Raw genomic sequence first — 17042 nt, forward strand, 5'->3', positions numbered from 1 at the left:
TGTCACTCTGAATCACTTATTTGTAAATAAGAACCTTACCTCTGACGAATTGGGTGTCTCATTGGTCCGAAATAAAACCCCATGTTGAAGAGCAAATTCTTTTGCTTCAGTAGCCAAATCCTTCAATCTCTCAGGATTTATCATCAACCCTCGTAGAATTTCATTTGTTGCCATTACAGCTCTGCCTTCAGTCTCCAGTAAATGGACTAACAGAGATGTGAGCCTCCCACATAAGTAGGCCTAGTCTGAGTAACTTAACAAGTTTGACTAGTTCACTGTATGCAACTCATAGTCCCTACACTCTAGGAACTGCAAATTCTGGTCAATGAAGGCAGTTTTGCACCACTCTTTAAAAGAAGAAGCTGCAGCACGTAGTGCTGGAACCCTTTTGTATTTGCTGGAATTCTTCTTCCTTCTTTATTTCTTTTTCTCCGCTAAAAGTATCTGCAGCTCAGAAACTGTAAGTCCTACAGCAACCATATTTGGCAGGTGGGCTCCTATGGCGCACCGCTACTCAGGCAAGGCAGCCCATGCACATTGGCCAGATGGTGGCGCTATAACAAGCAACCTTACATTTTGGCCAATAACTTCTGAACCGTGTGTCGTAGACTGAAAATTCTTGTGTTCCTAGATTCTTTGGAAGGTGTCGAGTCCAACCCATATATCACTTTCAATGTCCACCATATTGCATTGTGTGTATGCGTGTTTACTACATGTATGACAAAACTTTATTGCAAACTGCTATGCCCTGCACACAGAAAAAGCAAAAGCCACAAGTGTTTTTCATTTATACTATCAGTGTGTAGTTGGTGCTTCGTGTGCTTATTCAAATGATGGTTTGTGTGTACTGTATTGACGCAAAAACCCAATTTTTTAAAAGAGTTTGAAGAGTTTTGCAAGAATTGTTTGCTTTTGCAAGAGATGTATAATGTTTTGCTGGGTTGGTGTAAGGTTTGGTGGTTAATGTGTAGAGTTTTACAAAAATAGCCTATAGTTTCAAAGATAGGGCCTAAGCAATCAGAAAAAACTGTAATGGTTTCAGAGATGGTGCTTCAAGAAACTGTTAGTGTTTAAGCATTCAGAAAACTGTACTGTAAAACTGTAAACACTACACAGGTCACCTTTCTTTTTTTTTTCTTCTTTTTTTTGGAATCTACAGTTTGCACACTTTATTTCGTCCCAATGTTTATGTACTTTTCCACTGATTCTGTGCCGGTTGACAAAGTTTCTCTTGTCTGTGCATCATATTCATTTCTTTTTTTTTTTTCTTGGTGCAAAAACAGAACAGCAGTGATTTTACAGATACAACAATGATTGAAACAGGGATAACAAGGGCAGACAATGAACAAACAACAGGATGACATATAACACTTGACATGGTACACATACAACAAAACAAAATGAAACAAAACAAACAGATGAAATAGACATATCAGTTATGATGATAGTGACATAATGCAGCCACTGCAGTCCAAAATTAGTGTTTTAGGGAAGATCCGTGTTAGAACGCATGTTTATGTGTATGATTGTGTGTATGGGAGGTCACCTTTCATTGTAACTGCACAAGTTATATGTCAAAACACTCATACAGACCTGTACTTTCACTACAAACTAACATTTAGGTCCAAGCTTTTTAAAAAAATAAAGTCATGCCGGGCCCTCAAAGTCAGCCACACTAACACTGTGTAGAATACATTTTTTCACATTTGTAGAATAAAGTGGACACTGTACACTTTACCTTTATTTGTAACAGCACAAATTCCATGTCAAAACACTTCCTGCCATCATAAACTGGGGGTGTAGCCCTCCCCCTGGAAACTACATGCATCACGGAACCAACAGCCTATGAGCATTATCACCCAACAACTTCTCTTACTTTTATTGGGTCACCAATAAAAAATATTTACCAACTGTTGTCAACTAAAGCCTTACTCACTTAGCTATTGATACCAAGCACTTGTCTCATCTCATTCAGAGGCACTTGGGTGTGCTCATTGACAGTTTCTCACATTATTTCCCAGAGGAGACGCCTTGAGTTGACGGAGAAACGATGGATTAAAAATCCTTTTGAATTGACAGAGACTCTGGTGGAGCTGTGAGACTTAAGTGGTGCTGTTAGAAGTAAGCAGACAGTTTCAGGGAGTGTTGTCATGCAAACTAATTCAAAACGTTGACCTGTAAAACAAAATGTCATCAATAATTGGCACTGTATTTGTGTCAACAAAATATTTTCCTTAGGCAGAAACTACAGGAGGCATCTGTGTTCAGGTTCTTTTTATTTGTTAGGTTTTGCATTTTAAAAGTTATAAATAAATTTGTGTTGCTTTTAAAAGATAAAAGAAGATCTACAGTCTACAGTAAAATACATTTTCTATGTCATAACATTCGTAAAAGTTGCTTCATATACAGTATATGAAGCAACTTGACAGTACTAGGCTACTGTGGGTGCTGTCATAAAGATTTAGTTATGAAGTTATGAAAGTTTTTGAAATTTATTGCAAAATATGTGTGGGGAACCCTACTATAATTTATTATTATGAATAATATTCGTGTTTCACCTTAGGTCCCAGAGTATGATTTATATGACCCATTTAGAAAAAATGGGTTGCCTGAAAAAAAGTTTGAAAACGACTGGGGTGAATAGGCGTGAGCTTGCAAATCGCATAGTGAAACAAAAATATGTCTTGAAACGTGTCAAAAACTATCTACTAATCTAAGGACAGACCCACCATAATGTTCATGGTGTTTGCTTGCTCACAAAATCAATCACTAAACCGGAAAAGATCCATGCTGCCCTTTTATAAATGAATATACTGTAGTATTATTAATAATAGTAATCATAACAGCAATAATTGTAACCATAATAGCAACATTCCTCTTGTGTTTGGCTAACCGAGAGGGCTTTTCCCTTGTATTATTTTCCTGGTTCCTAAAGAAATTGGTTCGATGGACGAATAATTGTTTATTAGGGATATGTATAATAATTCCTTATAATTTACCCTATAAAATAATATCACTTTTGAGCTCTGATTCCTACACCACCTTCAAGTCTGAGGCCATTGTTCTCTCTCAGAAAAAGGCAGCCTGTCCCATCCAGGTGAGGAGTGAGCATCTGTTAAAAATAAATGAAATGTTCCTTGTTGAAATGTTCCAGTATTAAAAGAACGTTTTAATGACCACACTGGGATTTATATTCTGATTTTAGCAACTTTTTTAACAAAGAGGTTTCTTCATTTCTGAAATGGGGAAAAAACAAAATACACAATGAAATTAATTCTAATTCCAACATCATTTTATTAATCTCTGGGTGCTGTTATTGATGTTATGGAACTTCTGTGGACTGAGAATTTATTTATTTAATTATTATTATTATTACTATTATTATGATTATCTAGGAATGACAATATACCCCATTCATCCACAGGTACATTTTCATGCCATTACAATACAGAAAAGAAATTAACATTGAACCGGGTCCCAAAAGAGTTTGATTTTAGACCAGGGCCCATGTTCCAAGGAATCATGCTGAAAGGAATGCTGAGACAAAAATCTAATTCAGTTCTTTTAACTCGAAAATTTGTAAATTGCAAAATAAGGTTCACACACAAAGTAAAGCCAGATTACTGTGATTTAAAATGTAGTGAAGTACAATATTTCAGTAAAAATGTACTTAAATAAAAGTGAAAATGGTCTGAAATACTCAAAGTACATGTACACAAAAAAGCTATACTCAATTACAGCAACAGGAGTAAATGTAATCAGTTACTTCCACCCTTGATAGTATGCAATACGAGATGTAGTACACCCTTTAAAATGGCAGATCACACACGCCAGGTAGCGCTCAGTAGATGAGTGGGCTGTCAAATACGCTCACTCCACTACATATACCCCCATCACCGTGTTCAATGCTCTTAGTCCTCAGAATCTGGCCAGCAACCTCATTCAGGACCATTTCTCCCCCATGCCTGTATGGAGATACAGATGAGGATGCCATAAGACTAAAGACTTCTGTAAGACAATTTTTAAATCGATCATCATTTTGTTAATGAGCGCAAAAACTGTGTACATGCATGTAGATCTGTATTTATTAATACACTAGTATGCATGCCTCTGTATATACTGTACCTCACATAGGCTCCAAGAACTCCTATCTCGTAGCAGACAGAGCTGAGTTGGAGCGGTAGACCTCTCCTCAGCAGGACGTTGTGTTCTACTTTAGGACGGATCCTGTCCATCAGAATATAAGCAGCTCTCCTCTTGTCACCTTTAACTTCCTCTAGTATCCTGACGATGTCTTCTCCAAAGAAATTGTTCCCTGAAACAGTAGCATTGAGACATATGATGCAGTGTGAAATTTGGCAGCAATATTGGATTTAATTGTAGTCCTTAATTGTATTAAAATAAGTGACGAAATATTAAATTAAGACTGATCCTTTTGGGGAAACTAGATGATATGGATTGGAAATGTTTGGCTTATTTTGAAGGCTAAACGGCCAAACCAGAAGTCTTTGCTTTGGTAATTGGAGCTAGTCTTACCTATCAAGGCCGGACGTATTTTGAAATCAACAGCTAGAGTGCCAATTTCAGCTAAATAATGGTGTAAATGTCAGTCTTTTTAAGTCACTTTGGGATCTGTTGGCTTCAAGAGACTTGGATTATCCTGTAAGAGCTGCATGGAGCCATTTTATGCCTATTTTCCGTTATTTTTTTAAGTCTGAAGCATGGTCTGAAGACAGGTCTCGGCAACTGCAGTGTTTTGGAGAAAGCTGCAGTTTACTTCTTCCAGGGATCTTCGGGACTGTTTTATGGATTAAGAAACTTTACCCGATTTTCTACTGGCATGGGGGTGAGCATGACTGAATTTTCATTTTTGGGTGAACTATTCCTTTAAGGGTTGAAGGCTTAAAAATAGAGGGCAAACCTACTTGTGTACAGGGAGCGATTTAAAATAGGGCTGATTCTACGACCTCCTGTATCACAGACATCTTCAAGGAATTGTGTGGCAAAAAAAACCCACATAACTGGTTAAAAACAGCTTTAAACAGCAGAATTTTCCAAAATCTTGGATTAGTCCTGGTCAAGAGGGGAGAGCTAGAGTCTAATGCTTTTTGGTATAAGAATATAAGGACATGCCATGTACTCTTCACATGTGGGTTTGGCTTATGACTTGTGTTGTATTCCCTCACTCCCACACATTTTTACAATCTCCCCTGCATTCAAATCAGGCTAAAATAGTACCTGAGCAGTGGCATGTTTTACTTTTCTTACGAATATTTTTAGGATATTTCTACCTATCATATGCAGAGGAGCCTCAAGGGACACCAATGTCCATGTGTACTAGCCGTTATAAGGCAAATGCTTATGTCATGTCTTACCTCCTCCTTCTCTCTGAGGCTTCAGGACAAACTCATCTGGTTTGGCCAAACTCATGGCCACCGTTTGGTCACCCTCTGGACCCTACAGCCCAGAAGAATAAAACATTACATTCAGCCAAATTACGCTCATTCTATTTCTGTGACAAACACATTAACAAGCCCACTGGTCAAACACACCAAAGGATGTGTTTGACTCAAATGTGTGTCAGTATGTGTCATTCCCTCACCATGTCTAGAGTGTATTGGCCAGCGAAGGTGGCTCTGATCTGCTCCACCACTTGGGGCTGGTCGGGGAAGAACCTCTCCAGAACTCCGGGTCGGGCCAGTTCCTGTTGGACCTTCTTGGTTCCAGCCAGATGGGTGCCGATGTCTGGACACTTCACAGCAAGAGAGCGCTCCATCAGCAGGCGGGCTTCCCAAGTCTACACCAAACATGAATTATATGTCAGAAATGATCCATAGAGAACCCTGACAAGGCTAACAGGATTGTAAAATAGTGTGCTGAAAATAACATCTACTCTATTCATATTGGTTTCAGTTTTCTATCTGTTACTTAGGTATTCCGCCCAAGTGATTGTAGTTGCCGCCCAAGTGAAAACAGCCAAAGTCCTACCCAAATCGCATACCTGGCATCATTAAGAAAAAAAATGGCATTTATCTTCAGGATAATGTCATCACACTAGCTAACCTTCCCTCATTCCAAATTGTATAAAATTAGGACCAGAATATCAAAACTCATACCTCAACCTGTCTTTCCTTGGAGCTGTTTTCCTACCTGTTTCAATTGCAGCCTTAAGCTCTGCCACTGTGAAAATGACATTTACAGCACTCCAGTTTGTGAACAAGTTCCAAGTCTCCCACTCTCTGTCCTCAAAACGTCTCTCCTCATCTCCAGCCTCTCCTCACCCATACTGTCTGAGCTGTGTACTGCCTGGAAAGCTTTGCTACGTGTTTGCCCTAGATGTGTTTTTCAATGCCTCCACACCTCCTTCATATTATTATCAGGCCTTTTGTACATCCCCAGCATTCTATGTACCACTGCCCAAACCTCCCCAACTCAAGTATCAGGCCCTACTCTTACTAGTACTTATGCCAGCACTCTCTTTTTGCATTTTTCATGACGTTCCTTAGATATGCTCTCAAAGTTTTATATATTACAGCATGTTTGATTTCACCCCTCCTGGCATCAAAATCTTAGCATGGTGGAGGGGTGCATGCATCGCAGTTACCCTGGGAGCAATGTTGTCAGGAGCCTAGGCTCCTGGGAGGGACACCCAAGGCAAACTGGTCCCTATGACTGGTGCAGCAAGAATTTAAATTAACCTCGCCCAGTATAGGGACATCAAGGCCCACTCCTGCAGCCAGCCCTGGGAGTGCCAACAACACACCACACCAATTTCAACCAATGTTACTGTGCCCATTGTGCATTCTCTCACACAGCATCAATCTAGGGGGTTCTCCATCCAGAGGAATTGGGAACCCTGTCTGAGATCCCAAAAAATACAATAAAACTGTGGTGATTGATAAAGGAACACAAATATTGATGAAATTCAAATAATATCTGACCTTTTCTTTGTAGTGGTTTGGCATGTCGCCATAACGATAAAACAAACAAACGGCAGCGAAAACATAACCTCCTTGGCGGAGGTAATGAATAAAACCTGTGTAAATACTTTGTTGAGCATTTCGATATCATCTGTTAATGATCAACAAATTATTTGTTGATCATTAATTAAGAACAATAATGATTTCATATGCTTCCTAGGAAGTTACATGTACATTATATTAGGTAATGTTTTAAAAATTACACTATGTATTAGCAATGGTATTCTTGACTTATAAATCAAATACAAAGATTTAACTAATGCCATTACTAATGATGCACTAATTTGTTATAAATTATTAAGATATAATTGATAAATCATTGATAATGATGAATTGATGATTAACTCCACATGAACTCATCATTAATTCATCAGTAATTCATTGTTTATTAAGTGCTTATAAACATTCATTAATTTAAAGTGTTACCTATTTTTTTTACGTTGTATGTTTTATCAAATGTTTACACTTTGTCCACTTCAATATGTACTTTCCATATTACATTGCTACCTGAAGCCTATAATTCGTTATTAGATATTCACAGGTTTTGTGCAACATTTTTTATATATACTGGTGTCAGATATGTTGACCTCAACCATGGGAATGGGAGCACATTTAAGTAATGTTAATAAATGGAGGTCCAAGGGTACAAGCTTTACTATATGTTACACTTACTTCTGTTGTCCGTAGAGCTCCCAGGCCTTGGCTAATGCTCTGACTATTCCAGCAGTGGAGTTGTTGTCTGGGACACACTGGCTCTCCTCCAGCAGACCAGCCAACCTCAGGATGTGCCTGAATAATCATGGGAATCACAACATTTTACCATTCATTTGGGACAGTCCACTGTATGTGTTTTTCATTCACTTTTGAAAAACGTTTGGTTCCTTATCTCTACCACTAGTAAATGGAAATCAAACCCACTGATGACAAAAAAAGAGTGAAACAAAAGAGTAGTACACCAGGTGATTTGACGGAGAATGAGGGCAATGGCATCCCCCTTTGTTAGCAGAAAATAAATGCATCCTACTTAATAGCGGAAAACTCTGGGTATAAAGTTATAGAAACATACAATTTACCTTCTCATTATCCTCCGTTAAATTTCAACAAATTGCCAACTAGTAGTAGCAAAAGGTTTTACAGAAGCACATGTCCTAAAGTACCTGTGGACCACAGGGAGGTGGTCAGCGACACCAAAACCACCAGCAGCGATGGTGTTGATCTCTATCTGTTTCAGAGAAGAAGTCCTATCTTCTCTCTGGTCCAGCATGTAGTCAGACCGATTCACACCCATCATAATGGACTGGAAAGAATACAGAATTCACATATATTGTCTAACTCTCAATAAAAGCTAAGCACTATTGAAAAACAATCAGAAAAATAATGATCTGTCTTCTGTAATTACAGAGCACACAGGTTTGGAGTTTGGAGAGGAAGCCTCAGAACCAAAGAAGTCTAGCAATTTCAAGATTGTTTACATTGCAAAGAGTAGGGCAGACAATCTGTGAAAAAAACTAAAGTGAATGAAAAAATCAAAAAATCTTGAGAATGAGCCACAGAATTGGATCACACATCAAGTCTCAGCAGTCTGAAAGAGACAAGGATGAATTTAAAACCCTGATCAATACTCTCCTGGATTCTAGAAAACAGTGCATTATTTCTGGCCCATTACCCTCTCCCAGCTTCGGGCCTATTGGACAAGCCCCTCCTGTTCCTAAGACTCCAAATGTTGATGTGACACTGGCTCTTCTGAATGTAAGATCACTCTCCAACACAACTTTTATTTTTAGAATCTTGCTCGTCTATCCCCCCAACATAAAGCCAGTGGCCTGAAACCTAGGAGTGATTTTTTACAGTGACTTGATTTTTGGAGAACAGCTAAAGTCGTGCACTCTTGCTTCAATTCCAATTGAGAGACATAAAAAATGAAGTAGTTTTTACCCTCCATAGATTCAGAGATCATCCATGCTTTTATTTCATCCTGTTTACAACTGCAATTCCTTCTATTTCTGCCTAAGTCAAAAGACACTCACATCTCCAGCACATTCAAATTTCAGCAGCTAGGATTTTAAGTGGTGCCAAACAAAGTGTCACGCCCTCCACTAACTCCACCTAGCCTGCAGTCTCTCTCTCCCCCCTTCCTTGTGTTCTGTGTGCTTTATTGCAGGAGTGGAGACAGGTGTGCGGGCGTCAGGGTACCAGCTGCTCTTCATCTTCTCATCAGCCCACAGTATATATTCCCTGGTCTGTCATCCACTCATCGCCAGTTTGTAAACTCTGCTATCAGTCAGTGTCTACGCCTTAAGCCATTTCTAATCATAGCGTTTCACTATCTGGTTTCAGTTCTGTGCTTTACCCGTCTCTCTGTGTCCCTGCAGTTCCGCCTGCCAGCCTGACTCCTGTGCCTGACTCCAGCCCTCTTCCCCATTGTCTCGGCTCCTCTCCCCGCTCTCTGGAGCCCGCTCTGCCTGCCTTGCCTTGCCTCCGCCCTTGACCCGCCTGACTCAGCTCCGAGCCCTTGCCTGGCTTGCCTCCACCCTAGACCTGCCTGACTCAGCTCCAAGCCTTAAAATAAATTCTTTGACTTTACTTACCGCCGCCTGTACCCGTGTTCTGCATTTGGGTTCACTAGCCTAGCCTTAACACAAAGAGACCATATATTCGCGTTACCAGTTGGATACAGAGTGGTGAAAAAGTGGGTCGTAATTGGAGGCTCAAAGGGCTGTGTGACAAACAAAGAAAAAGAGGAGAGCATCCTCATATAGTGCAAAAGAGGGTATTTTACTGTAGCATCAGTACACATGAACCCACAAAGGTTTTTAAAAGCGGTATATCTTCAAAATAAGCAAAATACTAAAGACCCAACAGAAAATACTGAAAACTCAAGGCACAAGAGTCAATCGGGTCTTCTTCAGGCTGTGCAAACAGAGTGAATATGCCACGCCTAAGAAATAAGGAAAAAGAGGAGTCTGGTAGGGGAGTGGCACACATCTTGGCAGGTGTATATCATAGGGTCCTGTCTGGAAACTACACACAACTACATACATTGACACACAATAGACTAGAAAATGTGCTCAGTGGAGCACAGACCTCCGCCATGCAAGGATGTTATGCACCTTTTGGTGATATGCCACACCCACCATCACCTTTTGGCTAATCGACATGAAAAGTTAATCAGTTCTTCCTTGGCCCATAACCAACCTTCGTAAGTTTTGTGCAAATCCCTGCCCAACTTTTTGAGATATCCTGCTATGAATTTTTAAAATGGAGCCCATGAAGTTCATTCCTGAATGTCACTTGAGTGTGATGGTCAGTTCTACCACTTTCTTGTATGTTTCTTACCTGAGTCCTCCCTTCATGCTGAACTTGTCTGTATATGCCAAGCAACTTAGCTGTGAAGTCATCTGCCTGGATAGTACTGTGATGTGGAACAACAACACAAATCATAAAAAATCATATGTCAGAGAATTCAGTAACCTATGTTGATCAAACAAAACTTTATTTATTTGGACATGGATATCTTGCCTTATACTCCACCTGCTCACAAAAGGGACTGATTAAAAATGAGAAAACAAAAATGGCTACACAGCTCTCAACACAGCATGGCAAGTGGCGTGTGTCAAGAATTCTACTGGTCCTACTACTACTAGCTGGTGATATACATCTCAATCCCGGACCACCAGTGATTGAACAAACAGGCAGCTCCACCCCAGCACAAGTGCCCAATATTCGACCGGTGGAGGATCTGATCCCCCTGGGCAGGCAGGGTGCTACAGAGGTGACAGCATCGGAAGCCGTGCTAGGTGTGCTTGGAGAAGAGCTACAGCGCCTGTTCGCAATGAGGCAGGATCTGGGCCGGGATCTGGGCCAGATCTGCGCCATCTGGCGGCGTTGTCTGGTGGCGGGCGCCGGGGGGCACATGGACCGGACTGCTCCCATGCGGCCGAGTGCGGCATGACTGGTGGGTCTGTTCGATTTGACACACGCAGACTGTCGGAACCGAAAGCCAGGGCTGAAGCGGAACACGCCACTGCGTGTAATGAGGGAACAGCTGAGGCACTCCAAGAAGCAGGGTCAGGAAAAACTGAGCGCAGTGCAGCGCAAAAACAAAAACAGCATCTGTTTTTCCAGACTGTTAATCATGCCAAAGTGTTAAGGGACTTAAAATCTAAACCAAAAGGCATTCTTGGCGGACATTTAAATATACGGAGCTTAATTTCAAAAAGAGATCAGATTCATACTCTACTGTCTGATTCAAACCTGGACTATCTTTGCTTAACCGAAACTTGGCTCCACAGAAATGTACCGACAAACATGATAGACATTCCTGGTTATGTATGCTTTAGAAAGGATAGACTGCTAAGTAGGGGCGGGGGGGTGTTGATTTTTATCAAAGAGAAGTACAAATGCAGAGAAATAGAATTGAACACCCCTCTTGAATGTTTAGCCCTAAATGTGATTCTTTCACCTGTCTCCTTTTATGAGGAACTACAAGATATAATGAAAAGGTTTGACCCTCACATAGAAACAATATTATATGGTGACTATAACATTAACTGGTTGGACAAAAACAATAAACAAAAATTGAATATGATTATGTCAAAATTCAACTTCCAGCAGATGATTAAAGGACCTACAAGAATCACTAGAAACACTAGAACCCTAATTGATATGGTATTTACCAATAAACCAGATCGGATAACAAAAACATACAACCTACTAACTGGTTTGTCTGACCATAATATGACTCTTACCGTCAGGAAACTGACAAAAAAGCGTCTGCAGTACTTTGGTAGCAGCAACCCTGACCGGGTAAATATGGTCATCCCTAAATCCAAAATTGTGCAATTTGAACGTGACCTTGGGAACATTAATTGGGATCAGCTCATAGAAATAGATGACTTGGATGTGTGCTGTAACTCCATGACTACTGCTCTAGTGAAATTAACAGCAAAATATACCAAAAACATGAAATGTAAACAAAAGAAGGCAACTCTACCATGGCTAAAAAATGAATTATGGCCATCACAGATAATGCCGCCATGGCACATGAATTTAACACATACTTCATACAATCAGTAGAAGAATTGACACAAAATTTTTATTCTTCAACTATAACTAATAATACAGTAGCTATAGAATCACCAGATTCCTTTCGTATCCAAGAGGTCAATGAAGCAAATATTGCAGAAGTTATTAAGAAATTATCAAATTCTAAGGCAAAAGACATTTATAATTTGGACACTTGTTTCATTAAGAAATACAGCTCTATATTCATAAGACCTGTGACTCATCTCATCAATTTATCAATTAGGACCAGCAAATTCCCAAATAACTGGAAAAAAGCAGTCATTACACCAGTCTTCAAAGCAGGGGATCATGATTTGATATGCAACTATCGCCCTATTTCTATTCTTCCTGTCCTGTCAAACACATTACCAACTGAAATCAAATTAATTCCAGATATAAAATCTTTTATAACAAAGGTTAAGTGCTGGCTAAAAGCAAACCAGTGCTGTACTCATTTTTAGCTAATTGTACTCTAAATTACTATTGGTGTATGGTGTATGTGTATTGATGTATTGTGGTATGTGTATTGTGGTATGTGTATTTTATTGTATTTCCATATCTGTAGTGTATTGTGGTTTTATGATACTGAAAGCTGTATATTTTAATTACACTGTACATGTAAAAGCCCAACTAGGGACAAGAGTTGAAAATTAGCAATAGCTATAAACTCTCTGTGCAGCACATCAGTTTCATGCTCTGTATTGGAACTATGTTAAATTGCATTGTCCCTATCAAATAAAATTCAAATAAAAATAAAATAAATAAAATTACTGATTTTCTTCAGGCTTATTCTATCAGGATTGGTTCAATCCGGGTGAAACCTCAATAGAAATTCAAACCTGTCAACACATAAAAGGCATACAAACACTTCCTAGTTATTAGTTGTAGGCTAATTATTATTGGAAAATTGAGAATAAATGTTACAACTTTAGATATTGCAGCTTCTTCTTTTAAAGAGTGGTGCAAAACTGCCTTCACTGACCAGAATTTGCATGGGAATGGAAAAGGCATAGAGTTCACAGTTAACAAGTCCTTCAAGGCTAATCCATGTCCAAGTTGTAGTCCTGACATCATCATTCCCTCTCTAGTAGCCTACCTAGCGAGAGCCTCCTCCAGAAAGCCTGGGTCCTGGCTGATCTTGTCCACCAGCGTGTTGAAGTGAGTCTGCACTGCCAGAGCCTGGTGGAACACAGCTTTGGGCACAGGCGTGGGGAAGAGTGTGAATGGAGCGTAGGTCACCACCTGAAACCACAGCACACATGTATTTCACCACTGCCTTTACAGCCAAAAACATGACGAGCATCGCATCAGTGCATTATAATTGTTCAAGAACTGAAGAGTTTCGTCCCAAAAGGAGAGGAAATTGACACTGGTGTATTGGTTTTTTTTCAGCATCTATGTTTTATTTTTTAATATAGGCCTAATTTATTTTGAACAGTGGACATCAGGCATTTATCAGCACTCTCAAGTACCACCACTGTTATAAACAAGAATAAGCAGAAACATCTTTGGACATATTGACCTGACTTGGTGTCACTATGAATCACTCAGGTCTATATGTAACGACAAACCTTACCTCAGATGAATCGGGTGTCTCCACGGTCCTCATCACAACCCCATGTTGAAGAGCAAATTCTTTTGCTTCATTCGCCAAAGCCTTCAGTCTCTCAGGATTTCTCATCAACCCTTGTAGCATTTCATCTGTAGCCATTCCCACCCAGCAAAATGCGCCGAAAAGATACTAAAACTAGAACTAATTAGCATCCTTATATAGGCTACGTTCACTTTTGATTCAAAGTGAAACATCAAGCCATAGGTTTCATATCGAAACCTATACAAATGACAGCTGATATCTGTAATACATTACCTATTTAACTAATAAAACAGTGCGGCCCTTTTGTCATGCGAGCAAAACTGAAACAATATTGCCAGTGTATATACTATTATAAAACTTTAAAGAGCAAATCAACACTAGATCACAGGGCAGACAGACTTGTTGCACTGCTCTATAGGTTGAAACCACAGAACTTGAATGGATTAAACTTTCAAGCTGCAGTTTCTGACACACAGCTGAACACCAGCTTTGTCATCACCGGACAGAACTGAGTCCATCCAAACACCGTTCTGCGGCGTTTACATTGATATACAGCACTGTGCAAAAGTCTGTATGTCTTATATGTAATGTAGTCGCGAGTTCTCCGAAATTTTTTGCAATTCCCAGAGAGTAAATGATGGTGCCGAACGGCGTTTTATTGTTCCAAACTCTGGGCAGTGAGGGCTCACCCCAAAATAATAAACCCTGGCTCCCTCACGCTAACAGCGGATTTTTATTGGTTTTTACCGTCCCCCTCTCTCCTCTCTCCTCTCTCCTCTCTGCTCTCTCAGCGTGCGGCGTGCGTGCGCCCAAGAAGACAACTCCGGAAGTCGTTCCCCGCAACACTCAAAAATGCAACTATACAATCTCTACAATGTTTTTCCATGATAAGAATTGTTCCCCTCTACATTTAAACAGAGATTTGGCATTTTTATATATAGGCTTCACAGATTAAACACTACACAGGTCACCTTTCATTATAACTGCACAAGTTATGTGTCAAAACACTCCTACAGACCTGGACTTTCACTACAAACTAACATTTAGGTCCAAGCTATTTAAAAAAAAAAAAAAAAAAGGTCATGGCAGGCCCTCAAAGTCAGCCACACCAACACTGTGACATATGTAGAATAAAGTGGACACTGTACACTTTACCTTTATTTGTAACAGCACAAGTTCCATGTCAAAACACTTCCTGCCATCATAAACTGGGGGTGTAGCCCTCCCCCTGGAAACTACATGCATCACGGAACCAACAGCCCATGAGCATTATCACCCAACAACTTCTCTTACTCTCCTCCCAAGGCTTGCTACAGTAGCCTACTTCTCCAGCCACTTTCTGCATAGCCAGAATTTTTTTTGTTTTTTTTTAGGCTTCGGCCGTTATGTAGTTATGTTGTGTGCTAGTGTAGTCTGGGTCGCGCCCCTACCATGGGTCGCAGGAGATTGAAAGGGTCGCCAAAGGGTCACCAATAAAAATATTTACCAACTGTTGTCAACTAAAGCCTTACTCACTTAGCTATTGATACCAAGCACTTGTCTCATCTCATTCAGAGGCACTTGGGTGTGCTCATTGACAGTTTCTCACATTATTTCCCAGAGGAGACGCCTTGAGTTGACGGAGAAACGATGGATTAAAAATCCTTTTGAATTGACAGAGACTCTGGTGGAGCTCAATCTGACTCCCCAGCCCTCAGCCAAACCAGTAGTCTGCTTTTGCTGCCATTCACAACGACGTACAAGTGTGAAGTGGTTTTCTGTGCTTACAAAGATTAAAACAGCTCTGTTGAACTCTGCGCCTGATACGCGCGTAGCTCTGTCAGAGAAGAGAAGTGACGCCGGTTACCAGTTATCGGTTATCACTTTGCCAGTTTTTCTCCCGCTGAAGGTTACATGCCCCACAATGACAAGTGAAGGGGTAGGTAGCAAGTTTGCTAGTTGAACAAGTTTACTCGCTCGCTTCATCGATTCTGCCATTACAAGAATTGTTTTCAGGAATGGGAGGGGGAGAGGGCCGCTTTTAAACAGCGAGGGAGGAGCAATGAAGCATGTCGGAAAGGTAATCATCCTCCATTTTACTCTGAACATATATATGGTTATATATATGGTTATTGGTTACTGTGTGAATCATTGGCTTCCAAGATATAACTGCTGCCGCGCATCATTACGCACGGAAAACATGGTGTCCGGATCTTGAGAAACGTGCATTCAGCTAAAAAGGAACATCATGACCTCGGCGGCATCTTTACATTTCCCATAAGGAGATGATGCAGCCGCTGCGTTATCACAGGAAACACGCCTTACAACTGACTGATAAAGGATAGGGCTAAGTCCATGTGCCAACCAGCGTAGCGACCTGTCCATATATATTTTTTTAAAAACATTACGCATTACTTTCGAAATGAAATCTAAATGACCACATATACTATATTGGGCTTGCCAGGTAGCTGAGAATCTGTAGTTTCAGGCGCAAAGAATGCATCTCTCTAGCTCAAACTATTGAGACACAATTCGCCAAAGCCTTCAGTCTCTCAGGATTTCTCATCAACCCTTGTAGCATTTCATCTGTAGCCATTCCCACCCAGCAAAATGCGCCGAAAAGATACTAAAACTATAACTAATTAGCATCCTTATATACATGGGTGGATTACTGAACGGGCCTACCGGGCACAGGCCCAGGGGCCCAAGAGCTCAGGGGGCCCTTGAGCCAGAGCCTGATACATGATGATGCTGTCACTAACTTTACATTTACTGCCCTGCAGTCGAAGGGCTTTGTCATTTATTTATTTACCAAAGCCCCCAAATCCCCCCATAATAACCTAAACATTAGTTTTGAAGGTGTCGACATGGCTCTGTAACAGTGGGTGTTCCCCTCAGTTTATCTATAGCGCTTTAGCAATAAAGCTCTGCATCATTGTCCACAGGCCTCGTAATGTAAAGTCATGGTTTACGAAGACCCCAAAATGTTGTTTTCCACTCCTGATCTGTCAGAATAGGACCCACTGACTCATACCAAGTCAGTGGGCAATCAGAGGCATTTTGCACTTTAAAATATGTTTTTTAGGCCTAGAATAATATGTGTTTGCACCTTGTAATTCCTTTGTAATTGTTAGAATTTAGTTTCTCTTCCATAAGGGGCCGGTTCACATGCCGTCTTTTGCACACTCAAATCCATTCACTTTAATGGGGGCGCGCGGCAGATGCGCACTGACCGTGACCACGGCGCACTGAGATACAAATATCTCAACTTTTTGGAACTCCGCATGTCACACAGCCTGAAAGCTTGAAATAAGCCTTGAATGGTAATCCATTATTTCAGATAACTAGTAACAAAGTTTGTTATGTTACCAATGCCAGGCGCACCCGTAGCGCACCGTCCAAGCGCATCGGTGTTCACTGTCCAC

General features: G+C 40.5%; 1 protein-coding gene across 1 annotated transcript; it reads right to left on the minus strand.

Moving 5' to 3' along the window:
• Positions 1 to 3311: 3311 nt before the first annotated feature.
• Positions 3312 to 13755, minus strand: LOC139660675 (glutathione synthetase-like). Its single transcript, XM_071538879.1, has 10 exons — positions 13621 to 13755; positions 13141 to 13286; positions 10317 to 10392; positions 8138 to 8277; positions 7653 to 7769; positions 6942 to 7047; positions 5603 to 5797; positions 5376 to 5457; positions 4126 to 4315; positions 3312 to 3965 (listed from the first exon to the last, which is right to left on the minus strand). The coding sequence occupies exons 1-10, from the start codon at positions 13753 to 13755 to the stop codon at positions 3842 to 3844; spliced, it is 1311 nt and encodes a 436-aa protein (XP_071394980.1). The 3' UTR covers positions 3312 to 3841.
• Between the last annotated feature and the right edge of the window lie 3287 nt (positions 13756 to 17042).

This window comes from Centroberyx affinis, unplaced genomic scaffold, assembly GCF_046629955.1.
Source record: "Centroberyx affinis isolate AG114_WGS23_722 - 3 ecotype Tasmania unplaced genomic scaffold, CSIRO-AGI_Caff_v1 ptg003357l_1, whole genome shotgun sequence".
Taxonomy (NCBI): Eukaryota; Metazoa; Chordata; class Actinopteri; order Beryciformes; family Berycidae; genus Centroberyx; species Centroberyx affinis.